Source organism: Balaenoptera borealis (genome assembly GCF_965194805.1).
Source record: "Balaenoptera borealis genome assembly, chromosome: 10".
Classification (NCBI taxonomy): domain Eukaryota; kingdom Metazoa; phylum Chordata; class Mammalia; order Artiodactyla; family Balaenopteridae; genus Balaenoptera; species Balaenoptera borealis.
In genome coordinates this window covers 89,204,958-89,226,498 of record NC_138874.1, presented here as the reverse complement: position 1 = coordinate 89,226,498, position 21,541 = coordinate 89,204,958, and the positions used below count along the sequence as shown (strand labels likewise).

General features: G+C 37.3%; 1 protein-coding gene across 7 annotated transcripts in view; it reads left to right on the top strand.

Moving 5' to 3' along the window:
- Positions 1-21,541, top strand: part of HPSE2 (heparanase 2 (inactive)) — a gene marked incomplete at its 5' end in the record, with an annotated part of 614,795 nt that overhangs the window by 375,569 nt on the left and 217,685 nt on the right. For all 7 annotated transcript variants that reach the window (XM_082408112.1, XM_082408107.1, XM_082408111.1 and 4 more), the window contains one exon: positions 11,267-11,314. In XM_082408112.1, coding sequence (XP_082264238.1) covers positions 11,267-11,314 — 48 coding nt within the window. The remainder of the gene's footprint in view (positions 1-11,266; positions 11,315-21,541) is intronic.

Genomic DNA, 21,541 nt, shown 5'->3' with positions numbered 1-21,541 from the left:
TGACTTGGAATATGAGCCCTGCTTCAGGTGAGATATGGCCATAGAGCAAACAATAGCAAAAGAATTACAATTTGGAGAACTCAGGACTTGGACCATTTCAATAGCCCCATTACTGGTCTATTTGCTTCCATTCTTGTCCTCTCCAGTCTGTTCACCACTCAGCTGCCAGAAAATCTTTTACAAACATAATTCACATGATGTCAGTCATTTGCTAAAGACTCTTTAATGACTTTTCATTGCTCTTAGAATAAAATTTAATCTCCTTACCACATCCAACAAGGCTCTGCAATGAGCAGTCTGGCTGCTGCCCAGCTCTTCATTATCTTCTCCAGATTTCCCTTTCCTTACTTCACTCAGGCCTCACTGGCTTGATATGTGCTAAGTTTCTCTCTCTCTCTTTTTTTTTTTTTTTTGGTGGGGGGCGGGGGTTGCACAACACATGCTTTTCTTTCTACCCAGAGTGTCCTCTCAGCTTGCTGCATGGCTGGTTTCTCCTCACCCATCAGAGTTCTTTCTTGAATAGCCTAGCTAAGTGATTCTCTATCAGCGCACTCTGTTATTTCTCTTTATGGCATTTATCACAAGTTATAACTGCATATTTACTGTTTATTTTTTGCTTATAGATCATAAACTCCATGAGAGCAGGAAGTTGTCTGTTGTATTTACTAATATATATTCAGTGCTGGCAAAAAGCCTAGCACACGGTGGGTGCTCCAATTTGTTGAATGAAGAATGGAAGTTATACTAATATTTTAGAGAGTTGCTAGTGGCATATTCTAACCTGAACCTAGGTTAGAACAGAAAGCTAGACAGGACCTTTAACTCCCATGGTGGCCCAGAGAGCTATGGAAAGCATTCCAATTTGGGCAAAGAGGATAAAAGCAGGAGAATTAGGAAGGAAATAATGGTCTTTTCCATCACAGCAGACCACATTTTGTATGCTGTGTGCTCAATGATCTACAAAACAGAAACAGAAAAATTGCCTTTTTATATCCAGAATTTCTATCTTTAGTTCTGTCTAATTACCAAAACTTCTACTAAGTGCCTAATGCTGATTTATAGACTCCACTGGTACTCAAAGCATAGACGGCAGTGAAAGTGGTATGGGTGGGTAAGGATAGAAAGTTCACTATGTTCCTATACACAGGCTCTCATTATGACTTTTGTGGGCCCTGGGCATTCTTGACCTCATGGGTCCCTTCCTCCATAAAGACATTAAATCAACAGCCTTCTGTGTTGTACTGTAGTAAGTCAATATAGCAGGATTGGGGGCAAGGGTGGAAATAGCAGGAATGTGAAGAGCATACACTTTAGAACTAGATGAGACCCAGATCAGCTTCTAGCTAGGTCACCTTGAATTATTTAACCTCTCTAAAACCTCGGTCTCCTCATTGGTAAAATGAGGCTACTGAAATTATCTATTTCTTAGGCTTGTTGTGAAGTTAAATGAGATAATGAATTGAAAGTGCTTAGTGTAGTTCCTGGCACAGTCCACACCTAAAGAGATGTCAGCTACAATTGTTAAGGACAAGTGAATTTCAAATTGAAAAGGCAGGGTTTTTTTCTGACTTTTTGCCTATTACTCAATGTAGCCTTCTAAGCAGTTCAGAGAACTGAATGAGATTGAGAACTAGAAAGATTAGCTACAGTAACATTGCATTATAATGAGGGTGATCACAGCTCCTGCCTACAAACCTACTTACACCACATTCTTGTTTGGAGTGGGAAATTGCACAGCCGGGAACAATTTGGTGCACAGAGGAATCATCACAGTGTTTTTCCTAATAATTGTTATGTTTTATTTCACCTGTGAAAGAGTATATGACTTAAACTACAGGAGGCGAGAACAATTTATTCCTCTTAGTTTATAAGAAGTTTCCTTCTCCGCCTGTAGAGAGAGGCAGGGCCTCCCAGCAGCTGTTCAGTGCTAATTAACAAGGAAGCACTGGCTACTGTAAAGGTCTGCTCCCTAGCTGAGAATTATGCTAATGACTGCTTACTTCTAAACTTGCTTTTTTTTCTTTTTATTTATTTTTTCCTGGACAGGACTTCTTTCTTGATTAGAGAGACAGCCTAATTCCTGACCCAAGCCCAAGGATATCAGTTATGGCTATTATGATGAAGGATGTTTCTCTCTTCTTCTGTTGTCAGAGAAGTCAGATGGGGGTTAGAAAGAACATTGGAGAAGGAGACTGGTGTCCTGGGACATAGATTTAGGTTTGACACATACGGTCTTGGGAAATATCTTCCTCACTTTCTTTTTTTCCACTCCTTTCCTCCCTTCCCCATTCTACTTTCCCTAAGAACCCTACTTTTCCTCTAAGAATGACCTACTCTAACAGGTGCTGCTAAGATCACAATCTGTAAAAGGTGTGGCCCATGGTCCTCCCTCAATGGAAGTACCTGGAGAGCTTCTTTAAAATGCAGCATGAGATATAGTACAGAGAGGTCCCAAGTCCCCTTTATCCAGTTTCTCCCAACAGTGACATCTTGTGACACTATAGGACAATATCACCACTAGGACATTGGCATTGATACAGTGGAGATACAGACCATTTCTGTCACCACAGGGATATCTCATGTCACTCTTTCATCCTTCTCATTCTCGCTCTTTACTTAAAACTCCGGCCAACCACTAATCTGTTCTCTATTTCTATAATTTTGTCATTTCAAAAATGTTACATAAATGGAATAATATAATACGCAACCTTTTAGGGTTCGATTGTCCACTCAGCATAATGCCCTGGAGATTCAACCAGGTTGCTGCATGTGTCTATAGTTTGCTCCTTTTCATTACTGGTAGTGTTCCATGGTGTGGGTAGACTACATTTTGTTTAACCATTCTCTCACTGAAGGACATCTGGTCCTGTTGCTGTTTATTATGAATAAAGCTGCTATAAATATCTCTGTAAAACAAAATGCAGCATGATTCTTAGGCTCCAGCCCAGACCTACCCAACCAGAATGTGTGGGGATGGGACATAGACATTGGCATTTGAACAGGGACTTCAGGGATTCTTTGCACCCCAAAGTATGAGAACTACTGCCCTATAATATAGACAGAGCAGGTCTTATTATCTTATTTTACAGATTAAGGAATGGAGGTACACAAATGCTAAATTATTTACCAATCTCACATTTATTGAGTGCCAGCAGTGTGCCTGGCAGTACCCTTGTTTCTTCATGTATGTTATCCTGTTCATCTTCACAGTGCCTTTGGGAAGTAGGCTCTCTCCATTTGAAAACATTCAGGGAGGTTAAACAACTTACCCAGGGTCACATGGCTAATATGTTGTGGAGCCAGGTCTTAAATCAAGTATCTATCTGACTCCTAGGCCCATGCTCTTTCTACACTGTGGTGCTGTTTTCCTGAATTTTCATCTTTGAGTGAAGCCACATGGTCCAGCATACTGGAAAAAATATATAATACTCTTCACCTTAGTTCCATAGTTTTCACTCTCATAGACTCAGCTTCATACTGGGACTTGACCTTTTGGAAAGTCTGCTTTTCTGTGTGAAATTCTTCACGATATCTTGATGCATTTTTCCTCCTTCCCACCTGGCTCCACAGCCAGGACAAATCATATCAGGTCAGTTATAGCCTTCTTTGCCTGAATCCGGCAGCATTTTAGACTGTCGAGACATGTCTGTCATAATATTCCCCTAACCAGCACCTTCCAGCTCCAGCCATAGCCTTCCAGATCTGTTTCAACATCTTCTTTCACCATCCCTCATCCCCCTGCTATTTGTCTTCATTCTAATCAAGCAAACCTATTTTGTCCTTTCCGTATTATTGTCTCACATCTGCCTCCATTTTATTCCAGACATTGTTCTATAGCCTCCCTCCTCCCAAGTCCCCATTAGCAGCATGAAATAGCCTTCATCTTGGGGGCCAGTTCCAGGTAATAGTGCTTGGCACCCTATCTTGAGAAGGATTCTTAGGCCAATTCTGAGATTAGGGAAAGAGTATTGAGATCTATTACCGAAGTCTACCATGGGTTCAGAAAAAGGGAGCACATATCATAAATTTGCCATCTCTGCATGGTTAAAGCAAGGGATTTAAAGTCAGAAATGGATTTGATTCTTAGCACTGCAACTTATTAGTTGGGTGATCTTGAGCACAGTTTCTTCATCTATAAAATGAAAGTAATAATACCTACCTTATAAGATTGTACATTATGTAAACTGCTTACCAAGTGCCTGTCAATCAGTAAGTGGTAGCTAACTTATTTTTTCCTTTCTTCATTAAGATCCTTCTTAAATTAAGCCTCATGGATGTAACTTTTATTGGCAAGAGAGATTCTATGGAGAGTCTCACCCCTCTCAAGTCCCTGTATGTTAAAAACTCTATAAATCTATCAAATTAAGGGAATTATAAGCTAGAAGAGAAGCCTAAATAGAGAGCTGCACTAGCTATTAAAGTCAATGAACATATAGCCATGCTATTTATCAGCCTACTGCAAGTGTAATAGTATATATAAATAGGGGTGGGGAGAGAAAAAGGAAGAGAGGGAGGGAGGGAGAGGGGAAGGGAGGCTTGAAGGGAGGAATGGAAGGAGAAAGAGAAACGGAGAGAGTAAAAAGAGAGAGAGAGAGGGTGGGGAAGAAAGAGATCAATATTTTATTTCTTCTAGAGCTTAATATATAGTTAACCTAGTATAGCTTAATATATAATTAGCCATGGAAATGTAAGTGACTTTGGACCAAACAGAAGATGCCTGGTTTGCTGTAACTCAAAATGAATGATTTCCTCACAAGTTTTTCCTAGCTTTTGTGTAGAATGGCTGTCACATCTTATTCATGTTAGTTACATAACCAAAGATCCTCCTTGTGGACAAGGAAAAGGATCAGGCTGCCACACTCTTACTGAAGTTTGTAGTCATTTGGACGTGCAGTTCCCCATGAAGGGTTTATCCTCTTTCCTGGGAGCAAAATTCAGAAACCAGTTTTCAGGGTTGCACTCTGTGGTCCAGAAGCAGAAATCAAACCCCAAAGACCATGAATAAAGATGTGCCTTATTATAAGAGAGAGCTGTGATATGCACTGGGAGAGAAGGCTCCACAACATTTCAGATGCGTCATATGTGCAGGTGGATAACAAAGGAAAGAAATTCTCCCAGATTTGGGGTCCCTTGGGGGAGGAAAGGAACTCACAATGAAAGGGAATATTTTGTTCTTTTCCGTAGCAGCATATTTGCTCCAGTGGGAAAGATTCCCCAGTACTGAAAGGTCTGCCTGGCACTGGCCAATTTCCTTAGGTACAGGTCCTTGCCACTTCCCTCTCTTATCCTTTTTTGAATGACTGGATGTCAGCATGAGGACAGACATCTTCTGTTCTCTGAAATAATCATCCAAGATTTCTGTCTTCATAATTCACGTATGGAGACATCCAACCTTGGAAAACCAAGATCTTTCCTTTCTGTCATTATTCACATCCTGGGTCATCTTTTACTTGTTCATTCACAGACCTAAATCTAGGGATTAGAATGGAGGTGGATGGTTGAAAACGCTTGGATAATACTGGACCCTAAACAGAATTTCACTTTCCCAATGGTATTTCACTCCTGACAGCCCTAGTCTGTGTGCATGTTATTCCACCTCTAATATTACTGTTGCTGAGCATTCTGCAGCTGTGTGGAAGTTATTCATTTATGTGGTTTGGGCCAGTTTCTGAGAAACAGGCAAAACTAAGGAGCAGAAGAATCCATCAATGTTAGACTTGAACAAAGAAAATTATAATCTTTTTGGACTTGTTCTCCTCCGCAGTGCCAATATAGATATAAAAACAGGGAGGGTATGGGGGCTTCCCTGGTGGTGCAGTTGTTGAGAATCTGCCTGCCAATGCAGGGGACACGGGTTCGAGCCCTGGTCTGGGAAGATCCCACATGCCGTGTAGCAACTGGGCCCGTGAGCCACAACTACTGAGCCTGAGCGTCTGGAGCCTGTGCTCCGCAACGGGAGAGGCCGCGATAGTGAGAGGCCCGTGCACCGCGATGAAGAGTGGCCCCCGCTTGCCACAACTAGAGAAAGCCCTCGCACAGAAACGAAGACCCAACACAGCCATAAATAAATAAATAAATAAATAATTAAAAAAAAAACAAAACAAAACAGAGTATGGAAATGATATAGATACACGGTAGATACAGAGAGCCCTAGTGTTCAGAGAGGGAACATGGGGCTGGGGAGAATTCACCAAATTCACTGGCTATAATATCTATTCCATGGAGTTTTGTCTAATCAGTTTCCTTTATGTGTTATTTCTGTCATTTGTTTTTGTTTTTCTAGTTTTTTTTTTTTCAATCATTCAAAGACTTCTGAAAACAGAACATTTGCTCCATTTTAGATGAGTTTTATACACTTCTCAAAAAAACAAAGGTATGGTTAGTCATCCTGGTAGTATTTGGAAATGCATATTTTGTTTGACATTATTCCTGAATTAGATTCTTCCTCGTCAGAATAAGTGTAGAAATGCTTCCATATGTTTGAAGTTGTTCTCATCATTTTGCCAAGAGGGAAAAAGGAAGAATGTAGTTTACAACAGTTTTCATATGAACATATATTTAATAATTTTTTCCCATAAAGTTAGCTAAAACAACTTTTCTACTGCTTAAATATGCTACTAAAGTTAAGATAATAATATCATTGGTCTAAACATATTAAATAGTGATTGACAAATTTTTTAAAATATTAAAATGAAATGAAAGTATATTTTACTATTTTGATTTCTTTTACAAAATAAGGCTTTAGGTAAGGATCTGACTTTACTGTTTTCCCAAATAGCTACAAATCACATAGCACTATTAAAAACATGCTTCAGTTTTTCACATACTAAATTCTTTTCCATGTAATAAATTCTTATATATAAATTTTTGTAAACAATCTCTTCTGTTCCATAGATATCCTTACTAATTCCTGATCTCTTTACTAAGATCTCCTCACTAATGCCTAGGAATGTTTTAATAATTGCAGGTTTTATGGTATATTTTAATATATAGTAGATCAAATAAATGTCTTTTCAGTATTACAGTTTTTTTCAGACCATTCTTGGCTTCTTCCAGATGAATGTTAGAATGATTTTGCAAAGTTTCAAAAATAGAATGATTTTGCAAAGTTTCAAAAATAGAATGATTTTGCAAAGTTTCAAAAATATCTGATGGGATTTTTTTTATTACAATTTCATTAAACCCATAAATTAGGTTAGGAAGAATAATTGATTTTCCTATCCAGGATCATGGTAGGTCTTTTCGTATATTCAATTTAAAAATATTTCTCTGTAAACTATATAATATTCTATATATGGGTCCAGTATATTTCATATTTAATTATAGATATTATAGATTTTCTTTGCGGGTGGGGGAGGGGTGTGGGGAGAAAACATTAGCATTACTTTAAATGTTCCTAACTCTAGTTTTCCCATTCTTTTTATAATGTAACTTTTGATAATGGAAGGTTATTTAAAGACTTATCACCCTGTAGCAGAACAAACTATTCAATGCATATGAGGATTTCCAGATTATAATATCATACATAACAAGTTTCCAGCTTCTAAGACACCAAAGTAGATGTGTTCTTAATTGCCTGTCCAGAGCCTTTTAGCCAGGCAGGGCATTGATGATTATTTTTTCCTCCTAATTTTCTTGTGAATGTGTAACTGTTATCATCAATGACTATTTACTTCAAGTTCTTTGAGGCATTTTCAGAAGGATTGGAGTACATTCACCAACACCAGCATTAAAGTCTATTCCTGGATTGCCCATCTTAGGCAATGGCATTACCACAGTTAAAACTTTGGGGTTCTCTCTTACACCGCTTCCTCACTTAAACTCACCTGCCAAGTCCTCTTGAGTGCTCCAACAGTGTTTTTTTCAACTGTGTCTTTTTTCGTTCCCACATTTCAAAGCCTCCCATCACTCTGCGGTCATCTCCCTCCAGCTTGTCCACACCACACTACCTTTCACCTTTACCATAGCCAGAGTGATCTTCCTAAAACTCAAATCTGATCCTGACACACCCTCACTTGCTTAAGCACAGGATAAATCCAACATGCAGGAGGAGCTAGCTGTATTTTACAATATTGTGTTGGGTGCTAATCATACAAAGATAAATAAGACCTCGACTTGTACCGAGATGTTAAGGAATAAAGGCCAGATGTGTTAGCATCACAGGCTAGCAACTAGTTATCTGACCAGGCTGACTTCCTACCACTCCCTTACCTGTCCCCTGATATCCAGATATCCTGGACTCCTGAGAAAACACCCACCTTGACTCTATCGTGCTTTGCTCAAGCTGCTCTATGCCTGGCTTGCTCTTCATGGCAAAATCCTACCCTTCTTTCAATGCCAGATTCAACCTCTTGTGAGATGTGAAGCTTTACTCAATGCTTATCCCTCTTCTAACACCACAGAAGGTAGAGCTAGCTACTCCCTTGACTGCTCTCCCACAGCAGTTAGTTTGTACCGGTAATGCAACACAAAGAGACTAATTTGTCTCAGTGTCTGTCTTCTTGGCTTTACTGTGATTGTCTTATAGCAGAGGCCCTGAGTCAGTCACCTTTCGACACCTGCTCCAGCACCTAGTCTTACAAATAATACTGAAATGCTCAAGTCTGTGAGAGGAAGCCACAAGCAAAGAAGGTGCTGAGGCCTTTTATTCTTTTTCTAAAAAATAGGGTAGTGTTTTCTCAAGGCAAAAATTCAACTTATTTTTTGCATCTTAATAATTCTTGGTCTCAGTGAAAACAGCTTGAAGGCAACATAGGGTTTGGAATCAGAAAACCTGAGTTTAGTCTGCACTACTCTATGAATCTGAACAAGTCACATAACCTCTATGAGACTTACCAACCTCCACTATAAATTAGGAATATCTGCCTACCAGGGCTGTTTTGAGAGTTATGTGAAATTTTATACATAAGAAGCTGAAAAAAAATTTTAATGAGAAAGCACTCTAAATGTCAGTGTAATTTTTATTATGGTTATTTTTATATGTAAATGGAGGCAGTTTTACTTTTCAGAGATTTTAGAAATAATTTTGGAGGAGTAAACCCATGTAAATATATTTTAATATATATATATATTTTAATGACACTTGTATCTAAGTTTGCCTAGGTTTTCTAATTTTTAAAATATCCTGGGGAGGGGGTACAAAATTTCATTTCCCCCTCTTAATTTTTGGGTTATCCTACTTCTAAGATTACCATCAGGTTTCCACAGCTTAGAGTGCTTATGTGGCAGGTATAGTATTTTGGATCCTAATCTGTTTTCCTTCTCCCTGGACTTTTCCATTTTTCTCCTGTCTATTCAAGCAGATAGCTGGTTGTGTGCTTATTGACTCAGGGGTGGCACATGACAGGATGGAGAAGAGAATGCACAGCTTTTCCAGCTTTTGAATTTTAAAGGAAGAATCCTGGGCATAGGGCTAGAAATGGTGAGGAGAGTGGAGCTACCCTCCCAGAGTCAAGAGATTTTTCTGGCCTGGAGAAAGGAGAGGAGAAGAGAAAGAGAAGTCCGTGCGCTCCAAAAGCAGAGGGTTCCTATGTCCTGCTTCCTAAGAAGTACTGCTAGGAGGGGTGGCATGATCCCATAAAAATGAGCTGGTTAGGGTGTCTGGAAATACTACTTCTCTAGCCAGTAAGGAAGTTAGTAACCTGTATAATGTGATTAATAATATCCACCTCACCAAGCAAAGCAATTTTGAGAATTATTTGAAGGAAATACATGTGAATACCTGGTACTAAATAGGTATTCAGTAAATGTTATATTCCCTCCAATCCCCATTTATGTTTTGGTCCTGCTCAGCAAACCACTTTCATTCCTCAGTCAACCCTATGCTCCATTTCCCACGTTCTTGCTCCTGGACTGCTGAGTGGTACTAGACAAAAAGAGGCAAAACCATACAGGCAAGAGCCAAGCTGCCTCCCCCTCCTGTTCTTTCCCCTTCCCCTCTCCCTCCCCCTTCTCCTTCCCCTCTCCCTCCCCCTTCTCCTTCCCCTCCTCATTGTCTCCCTACTCTCCATCCTCTTCATCTTCTTTTATGAACATCACTCTGCTATTAAACAGTAGTCCTGGTATCCCTTCTCCTTCTCTCACCCAGTCCCGCAGAGACTCACTCCTCTTCCACCATCAGGGCAAAACAGAGCCTCTGTCTGGGCAGCGCAAGCACGCCCTTTGCCCATGTGTCCTCCTGGCAAGGTTAGGCTGGAGTAGGGCAGGGGTAGGGCATTCTTGACAAAATACCGTCCTTCTCCCTTCTCAGTGGACAAATTCTTTGTTTATGAAGTACTGATGGAAGATCGTTTCTGTCTGAGGAGAAGTTCCCTTCCAGGGTCTCAGGAAAGAGAATTGAAAGTAAGATCTGAAAGAACTGAGATGTTCCTTTTGATTTCCTGTGTCTGAGTGGTAACTCTCTCAAATAGTAACACGAGCCATGACAGCACATGTCCTCAGAACATGTGGATGGCTAAAAGGAGGCAGGTAGATAATTGAGTTATTCACAGACTTGCAGTTTATGATACCCTATGGAATCTGTGTGGCCTTGGATGCTTTCTCCGGTCACTGTGTTTCTGGTGGAACCCCAAGGGGCACAGGAGGGTGGCAAATTGCTAGCAAGACTTTGCTGAGTGCTTTGCAGGGAAACAAGTCTGGTTTCCGTTTTGAGCTGAGCATCCTGGTCGAGACACTCAGTCCTCTATTTAGCTGCTCCAGAAATGGTTAAATTTCTCTGTGTGGTGCTCAGGTTTCTACACTTAGACAGGTGTGGCAGCCCATCACTAGGGCATATTTGTTAGTGCTTCATACTTATATACTTATATAAATAAATTGGGTTTTCCCATGCTCTCTATAGAAGGAGAGGCCTGAGGTTTTTCAAAGGCATATGTTGTGTTGTCATCCTTGGAAAATGTTATCGTTTGTCTCCTAGTAGATCTCAGAATCCTTAGAGAATAGGAAATGTGACAGATAAGTTTTGATCACAGGGAAGGTGATGTGGGAGCCATCAGGCATGGGATTGGAAAGACAGACGTAGGTATAATGCTGTCTTGGGGTCTTGATTTCCAGATGATAAAGGATGTGTGGAGAGCTGAAAGTGTGATTACTTTCACCTTCTGTACCTTTTAACTTCCAATACCTATGGATAGACCATGGCTGTGGGCCCTCTCAGAAAGCATAGTTGCCCAAGGATTGGCCTGATCTCTGTCTCAGCTTATTTTATTTTAACCCTGGGGATATGGTTTACTTTAAGTTGCAATATCTTTGTTCTTTCTGTTTCCTACAGATTCATGAAGGTGGCAGGAAACACAGTGGATGCAGTTACCTGGCAACAGTAGGTATTCACCATTTTTGCTCTTACTTATTATCAGATGCTGTGAAATGAAAGATAAGTAGTTGTCATAAAGTTATAACTGAAATTTAATAAACTGTCTTTCGTGCTCCAAGAAAAAAGTTAAAACTAACTCCAAAATTAGTTGTTGGCAATCAATAACTTTAATCATAATGAAAAATATTTTATTCTGCATTTATACTCTTAGTTTCTATAAACAACAAGTTCCAAATATTTCCAGAAATTCTTATCCTCCTTCAGTTTGTCATTGTGAGTCATGGATTGAGTGGGTCTGAGGATCTTGTCATTCCCTTGCTTAAAACCCCTCAGTGCCTTCCCTTTGCATGTAGACCACAAGCCAGACTCTCTACTCTGGCCTATAAGGCTCTTTGTGTTTGGCGTCCGCTCTCGTCTGATGCCCCCCTGCCCTTACTCATTCTGTCCCAACACACTGGTGAGGACTTTCAGTTTGTAGAGGGTTCACATGCATGTCTGCCTCAAGAACTTCGTATGTGTCATTCCCTCTGCCTGGAATGCTGTTATCTTCATATTTTGTGTAGCTTACTCCTTCTCATCTCTTAAGATTCAGCTTACATGTCACCTCCTTCAAGAGGCCTTCCCTGATGATCCTATCTAAAGTAGACCCTCTATTTAATTCTCTTTCTTAGCTCGTTTTTCCATAGCACTTACCATAACTTAAAATTACTATTTATTATACTTGTTTTTGTAATTTGTGTGTTTTCTCTTTTACCAGAATAGCACTTATTCAGTTCAACAAGTGCTTATTTAGGCAACTGTTAATTGGGCATTTACTGGGGGGGAAAATAATGACAAGGATAATAATAACAATGTGGCAGGAACCTTTACGTGTCTTACCATATCTGATCCTCAGAACAACCAAATGAGGTCAGGACTGTTTTTATCTATATTTTTCTACAACTTAGAGGAAGGTGTATAAAATCCAAAGATTACACAGAAAGTGGCAGATTTTGGACTTGAAGTTGGGTCTGTCTCACTCCATGGGCTTCTCTTAACTGTTACTGCTTTGGTAACAAGACAATGATCCTATACTGGAAATATTACATTCTACTGGTGGAATTCAAATCCTCTTCAGTGTCTTCACCAAAAGCTATCTGGATAATGTAGCATAAAGACAAAAGACCAGAGAATTTATAGTGTTTATAAAGAGAAGTAATGAGATCAGTGTACAAAAATTAGTGGGTAAGAATGTAAGCATTGCTCAATTATCATGGCTGACAGGGAGGGATCAGAGAAAGTGTTTTTCCCCTACTCAAGTACTCTCCATAGTACAAATGCAGTGAAGTGAGCACAGTATTTTTTTTTATAAAGGAGAAATACATTTTTGTAAATGCAGTTTGTTTATTAGCTATTTAAAAAAATATTGGCCATCTCTCAAGATAAATATCATGTGTTTGTAACTACTCTAAAAATACGCCCACAGCAGGCATGGGGTTGTGTTTCTTTTGGCTGCAGGATCAGCACTCATTTGAGGACAACAAGTAGCACCTGGGCGCTAGCATTTATTCCTTACAGTCTTAATGTTCAGGCCAGACTTGGAATAGTCATGGAACAATTCCAAGAAATCTTGGCCAGGAGGACTCAGCGAAAATTAAAGCCAAATGCCATGTTTCTCTAACCCTGAGAAATGCTGAGGTGAAAATTTCTTAATAATGTAAAGGAAATCAAGAATCACTGTCAGGAAAAAAAAAGGAGACTAGAATTTGTCGGTATACATCTAGCCAAAAGAATCAATTCAATACTAGGATATTGAGCTTGGAGCTTGAACAGCCAGAACTCTGAGTCTGAAGTCATAAATAAATAAATCTATATAGTTAGACTATTTTGATTTGGACTTTCATGCTCTTGGATTTTCAGGACCAAGATACACGACTTGATGATTGGCCCTGCCCACCAACCCATGCAGAAAACCCAGAAAGAGTTAGTGAGATGAAGTTCCAATTACAGGAATGGTGGAATAGCTTGTATCAGATATCAGTGATAAATCTGGACAATAATTAAATACACACACACACACACATACACACACACACAAGAGTGATCAAAAGGCAGCAAAAGCTAGAGGAAGTTATTCAATTCCTGAAAGAAGTGAATGGCACTGGTGAGATCTGTGGTTACTTAAGAATCCATACAGTATGAGGTGGCTTTAAACTCAAAAGAAATACATGGTCATATTGATTTGAGGTGTCAGAAAAAAAAGTCGGAAGGTGGAAATCTCAGATGGAGCTATGGGGCAAAACACCAAATATGCATATAAACTTCCTTTCAAATCTTTGCCTGATTCCTGAACTGTGCATATTTAAGGGAGACTTCAAGGAGCCTGGCAGAAAACAACAGCTGGAAGCCTGAAAAATTTGAACAGAAATTTCAGCTGCTGTCTGTCACATGAGGGACAGAGATTGGAATTTGAATCTCACAAACTGAGGGGCTTGATAAACACCTTGTGCTTTCCAGTGAAAACTAAAAGACATGCCTCAGGAGTAAAGTCTGTGTCCCAGGACTAAGGATTTGCCTTAAGTCTAATATGTAACCACAACAGACTCACCCTAATGAAGTCTGAACTGCAGCTGCCACAAGAACAAGATGACCAGACGTTCATCCAACTGCCTGCTAGATCCCAAACCAACACTCTTCTGTCTCTACAACATATCAACCACACTTTCCAGTATACAATTTAAAAATTACTAGACATGCAAAGAAACAGAAAAATGTGGCCTATGGCCAAGAGAATGATCTATAACTTGAAACCCTGAGATGACCCAGATAATAGGATTAGCTGACAAGGATTTAAAAGAAGCTATTGCACATATATTCAAATAGTTAAGGGAAAATGTCCATATTGAGTGAATACATAGGGAAATATCAGCAGTGACATGGAAACTATATATATATATATATATATATATATATAAATAAAACAGAACCAAATGAAATTATTAAAGAAAAAATAGAAAACTGAAATGATGGGAATTCCCTGGTGGTCCAGTGGTTAGGACTCCATGCTTCCAATGCAAGGGGCACAGGTTCGATCTCTGGTTGGGGAACTAAGATCCCACAAGCCATGTGGTGCGACCAAAATAAATAACTAAATAAATAACTGAAATGAAAGACTCACTGGATGGGCTTACTAAGAGATTGGAAAGTACAGAAGAAAGGGTTAGTGAACTTGCATACAGATCATTTGAAATTATACAATTAAAGAACAGAGAAAAAATATTGGGAAGAAAATTGTCAAAGTTTCAGCAACCTCATTGCCAATATTAAGTAACATCTGTGCAATTAGAATCCAGAGGACAAGAGAGAGAGAATGAGGCAGAAAACTTTTTTTAAGAAACCAAAGCTGGGGACTTCCCTGGTGGTCCAATGGCTAAGGCTCTGCACTCCCAATGCAGGGGACCCAGGTTCGATTACTGGTTGGGGAACTAGATCCCGCATGCATGCCACAACAAAGAGTTTGCATGCTGCAACTAAGAGTCTGCATGCCGCAACTAAGATGTCCATATGCTGCAGCTAAGGAGACCACATGCTGCAACTAAAGATCCCACATGCCACAACTAAGACCTGGCACAGCCAAAATTAATTAATTAATTAATTAATACATTAATAAATAAATATTTTTTTAAAAAAAGAAACCAAAGCTGAACTTCTCTCAAATTTGGTGAAAAACATTAACTTATTGAACCAAGAAGCTAGGCAAGCCCTAAGAAGGATAAATACAAGGAAAATCATACCTGGACATAATATTTAAACTGTTGAGAACAAAAGGATGGAGAAAAATCTTCAAAGCATTCAGATACAAATGACACTTTACATAGAGAGCAAAGACACAAATGATGGCTAACTTGACATCAGAAAAAATGGAGAACAGAAGACAATGGAACTGCATCTTTAAAGTGCTAAAGAAGAAAAAGTCAAACCAGAATTCTCTGTCTAGAAAAATATTCTTTTAAAATGAAAGAGAAATAAAGGTGTTTTTGGTAAGTGAAAGCCGGCAGACCTGTGCTACAAGAAATACTAAAGGAAGTTCTTCAGACAGAAGTAACATCAGAAGGAAAGTTGGATCTCAGAAAGTAATGAAATGCTTTGGAAAGTGTAAATTTATAGATAAATATATTTTTTCTCTTAATTTCTTTTAAAAAACCTGACTCTAATACAAAAATATAACATTGTATTATGGGGTTTATAACATATAGAGTTGTAAAAATATATGGCAATAATACCACAAAGGATGATGAAGGGAAGAGGCTGTAAATGGAGTTATACTGATCCAAGTTTTTTTAATGTGAAGTAATACAATATTTACTCTAAGAAGACTGTGAAATTGTATTCCTAGAATTAAGGTTGCGGATAGAATTAAGTTTGCTGACCTAAAGTAGGGAGGTTATCCTGGATTATCCAGATGTACCCAACGTAACCATTAGAGTGGAAGAGGGAGTCAGAAAAGAGGAGGCATGGGAAGATTTAACCACAGAAGAGGAAGTCAGAGTGATGTGATGTGAGAAGGATTTGACCCACTATTGTTGCATTTGAAGGTGGAAGAAGGGGGTCATGAGTGAAGGAATAAGGGCAGCCTCTAGAAGCTGGAAACTTCAAGGACATGGATTCCTCTCTAGCACTTCCAGAAGGAATACAGCCCTCCTAATACTTTGATTTTAAACCAGTGAGATCCATGTTAATTTCTAACATACAGAACTATAAGATACTAAATTTGAATTGTTTTAAGCCACTGTTTGTGATAATTTTTTAGAGCAGCAATAGAAAACTATAGAAACAATACATAATAACAGAGATTCGAAATACCCAAAGAAAACATACCCAAAGAAAAAACTAAAAGAACAAAAGGTGGAAAAATAGATAAATCTACTTTCGTAGTTGGAGATTTAAAAGTGTCTCTTTCAGTAATTAATAGGACAACTAGATTAAAAACAGAAAGGATATAGAAGATTTGAATAACACTATCAATCAGCTTGACCTAATTGACAGTTGTAGGCTGAGTGAACATACATTCTTTTCCAGTGCCCATGGAACATTCATCAAGATAGATCATATATGCTCAGCTATAAAACAAGTCTCAATAAATTTGAAATGATTGAAATCATACAGAATTTTTTAATTGAAATATAGTTGATTTGCAATATTGTGTTAGTTTCAGGTGTACAGCAAAGTGATTCAGTTATATATATATTTTTTTTTTTTTTTTTTTTTCAGATTATTTTCCATTACAGGTTACTACAAGATGTTGAATATAGTTCCCTGTGCTATACAGTAAATCTTTGTTGCTTATCTATTTTATATACAGTGGTGTATATCTGTTAATCCCATACTTCTAATTTATCCCTCCCCCTTTCCCCTTTGGTAACCATAAGTTTGTTTCCTATGTCTGTGAGACTGTTTCTGTTTTGTAAATAAATTCATTTGTATTATTTTTTAGATTCCACATATAAGTGATAGCATATAATATTTGTCTTTGTCTGGCTTACTTTACTCAGTATGATAATCTCTAGGTCCACCCATGTTGCTGCAAATGACAATATTTCATTCTTTTTATGCGTGACTAATAGTCCATTGTGTATCTATATATATACCACATCTGCTTTATCATTCATCTGTTGATGGACATTTAGGTTGCTTCCATGTCTTGGCTATTGTAAATAGTTGCTGCTATGAACATTGGGGTGCATGTATCTTTTCAAATTAGAGTGTTCGTCTTTTCTGGATATATGCCCAGGAGTGGGATTGCTGGGTCATATGGTAGCTCTATTCTTAGTGTTTTAAGGAATTTCCATACTGTTTTCCATAGTGGTTGCACCAATTTACATTCCCACCAACAGTGTAGGAGGGTTCCCTTTTCTCCACACCCTCTCCAGCATTTATTGTTTATAGACTTTTTGATGATGCCCATTCTGACCGGTGTGAGGTAATACCTCATTGTAGTTTTAATTTGCATTTCTCTAATAATTAGCGATGTTGAGCATCTTTTCATGTGTCTGTTTTGATGACAAAGAAATTAAGTTAGATATCAGTAAGAAAAATATCTATAAAATACCTAAATATTTTGAAATTAAGTAACACACTTTGAAATAATCTATGGATCAAAGAAGAAATCATGAGGGAAAGTAAGAAATATTTTGAAATGAGTATGATGATATATTTTATCAAAATTTGTGGAATTCAGCAAAAACAGAGCTTAGAGGGAAATCTATATTCTAATATGCTTATATTAGAAAAGAAGAAACATTGGTATCAATGACCTTAGTTTCTATCTTAAGAAACTAGAAAAAGAACAAACTAAACTCAAACCAAGTAAAATAAAGAAAATTACAAAGGTAAAAGCAGAAAGCAATAAAACATAGAATAGACAAGCAGTAAAGAAAATTTACAAAGCCGGAAGTATTTCTTTGAATAGGTGAACAAATTTGAAAACTTAGAGAGAGAGATTGAGAGACAGAGGGAGAGAGAGAAAGAGAGAATGGGAAAGAAAAAACAGAAATTGCCAGTATCAGGAATAAGAAAGAGATTCTCACTATAGATCACATAGATATTAAAGTATAATAAGGGAACATTATGAACAACTTTATGCCAACAAATTTGACAATTGAAATGGACAAATTCTTTGAAAATATAACATCAAAATGACACATTAAAAATTCTTGATATCATTATAGTATATCTGGTTCATTTTGGAATATCTGGCAATTTCTTATATAAATAAAATATACCTATCCTATGACAGAGCAATTCCCTCACGAGGTATTTACCCAAAGGAAATAAAAACATGCCACACAAACACTTTTATAAGAATGTTCATAGCAGTTTTATTAATGATAGGTAAAAACTAGAAACAGCCCAGGTGTCCATCAGCAAGAGAATGGATTAAACAAATTGTTGTATAGTCGTATAAAGGAATGATACTCAGCAAGATCAAAAAACAAAGTAATGATACACTTCACAACATAAATGAATCTCAAAATCGTTATGCTAAGTGGAAAAAAAGCCTTATATAAAACAGCATATTTGTGCTTTTCCAATTATATGAAGTTCTGGAATAGATTGTGAACATTAGAAAATTGCCTCTGTAGGTGTAGGGGGTAGAGACATGGATCAAGAGCGAAAGGCACAAGAGGGAATTTTCTGGGGTAATTGTAATGTTCTACACTTTGATAAGGATTTGGGTTACACAGAATTATGTATGCTTTTGTCAAAATTCATCAAATGATACATTTAAGTTTTGTGCAGATCATTATATGTAAAATTTACTTAAGAAAAAGAACCATAACAGATATTAGAGAACTCTATTAAAGAACTCTAGTTAATAGTATGATTGATGAAGTGTTTAGGATGAAGTATACTAAAGTCTGCAACTTATTTGAAATGCCTCAAAACATAAAATGGATCAATGGATGGATAGAGGGATAGATAGATTGATAAATGTGTGATGAAGCAAATGTAGCAAAATGTTAATGGTAGAACCTAGGTGGTGGATATATTTTTTTCACTATACAATTCTTTCCATCTGCTTCTGTTTGAAATTTTTCATAATAAGATACAGGAAAAAAGCCTAAATTGTTACACCTAAATATATTATATAATATTAAATAATATATTGTTGTGAAAATAGTTATGAAAAATAAATAAGAAAATGCTTTTAAGTGAATCAAATAAAATATAAAATATACAATTCATACCTCAATAATATAAAAATGCACAGAAACTCAAAGAAAAGTCACTAATAGGTTAATAGTATTAACCTTTAGATGTAAGGAGTATAGGCATGTTTTTATGGGCATCTTTACTTTTCTATAGTTTCCAATTTTTCTGTAATAAGGATGTATTTATTGCATCCTTGTTACATCCTTATTTTTGTTTATAATAGAAATCATCAATACCCAGCTCCACCCTTCCCAACTCCAATTCCCCCTCCCCAGAAACAATCATCACAATATTAGCCACTTCTTATATTTGTTTCCATATTTCTAAATAACAATCTGATGGTATTTTAAATATTTTTCCAATTTAAATATTATCTATTAATTTCCTACTATGGAAGATAAGAATTTAGCTCTCATACCTCCCTAACTCATCACACACTGAAACATACTTACATTTCCCCATCCTCCAATATTTTATATCTTAAGTATTGGTTAGATCAGAATTCAGTGCTCATATTTTTATTCCTATGTAAATATGACTCGCAGAAGAGAATGTGTGTGTAATGATTCCATTTTCTTTCTTCCACAGCTTTTTGTTTTCCCTGCAGTTAATAACTTTTTCATTTGCTTAATTCCTTATTAGTCTTTCCCTAAGTCATGCCTAAATTCTGTACCAGAGGAGTAGATCTCTCTCTTTGTGCAAACACTCCAGGTAGCCATCAGTTTCATCTTGTCCTTGGAGATGTTCTCCTGGAGCAGTCTCTCCTCTGGTCCCATCTGGACTAATTGATCTCCGTGCTTCCTGCACAGCTGTTGTCCCTGGGATCTCCCTTCGCCATCATCCTAGGGATTCCTTTTGGCTCTCTTATTTGTTGGATCCATGCCTTTTTATGAAGTTTACTCCCTCATTTTGGTGGAACATTTTTTTTCCAAGAATTTCCTGAGAAAAGATAAATGAGAGGTAAACTTGTTGAGACCTTGTATTAGAATTTGATTTATATTTTGGATGCATACAGATTTCCCTTGGATTTTGATGCTTTGGCTCCATTTTATTCTAGCTTTTCTTGTAACTATTGAGAAATCTGATCCTTTTAAATTTCCATTCCTTTTATTTGCCCTGTTTTTTCTCTGTTGGTACTTTTAAAATCTTCTTTTTGTCCTCAGTGATCCTTTGTGTGACTCTCTTTTTATTCTGTTTACTAGGTATGTGGTGGACCCTCTCAATCTGAAACTCATACCCTTCAGTTTAGGGAAATTTTTCTGAATTTTTTTCTTTGATGATTTTCTTCTCCTTCTTTTGAGTGCTCTCTCTCTCTCTGGAACTTCCATTAGTCAGATATCAGAACTCCTCAAACAGTAGTCTAATTTTTATATATTTTTCTCTCCCTTGTTTTTTCTTCTGTTTTCTACTAAATCTCCTTAATCATCTAAGTTTTCTGTTGAAATTTTCATTTCTGTTATCATATTTCTAATTTCCAAAAACTATTTTTCAAAGCTTCCTTTTTATGGCTTCTTTTCTTGTTTCTGGATGCAATATCATTTTTCTCTCTGAAGATATCAATTTTAGTTGTGTTTGTTTATTTTGTTTCTTTTCTTATTTTCTCTTCCCTCCCTCTTTCTCTCCCTCCTTTTTCCTTCCTCCCTCTTCCTTCCTCCCTTCCTTTCCTTTCCTTTCTTTCTTCTCCAATACTTTTCTTATGATTTCTTCATTAAACTTTTTTCCCTCTATGTTCTTCCCTCCTCCCCCCATTTCTTTCTTTCTTTCTTTTCTTTTGTCTTTCATATTAAAGATTTTCCTCAAATGTCAAATGATCCTTAGATCTCTATTCCTATTTAAGAGAGAGACATGAAAAACTGATTGGATGTTTTTTTCCTCATGGACATTTCTTCTCAACTAGTTGAGGGTCTATGTAGGGTGATCTGCCTGGGTTATTACATTAGGGGATTCCTAACTGTCCATACTGTTGGTCTTTTCTTATGTGCAGTTTAGTTTTTCCAGAGAAGAATTCTCTCTTCTGCCAACTTGGAAGTATAAATCTGCTAGCATCCTCATATCTAAGAAAGGAGCTGGATATCTCATTGTTTAGTATGTAGCCTTTCACTTAATCCTGTTGTTTTCAGTGTGGTTGCCCCCACCTCAACTATGTTTGGTGGCCCTGACTCTAGCTCAACCTCCAATGCTCTGCTCTCTTGGAAATAGGACAGTTTCTCAACTATGTAGGGTACTGGATCATATTTATAGATACCTACTGTATTAGAATTAAAACAGAAATTTTAAAAACGTTTATTTTAAAATAATAAATTCATTACATTTTACCACAAATAATGTATTTTTATAAAATAACTATATTTTCCAAAAAAAGGTTAGTGAGAAGAGTGGCATTATTTTATATTCTTGAAAATCTCTTTAATACCTAGCTTAATTGAAGATATGTGGATTCTCATATCTTCTATGTTTTGTGGCAACATATTGTTTTGGTTTAAAAATATGAAGACGATTTGCCCTCACGGAGATATGTAGCTTAAAAAGGGAGGAGTATTT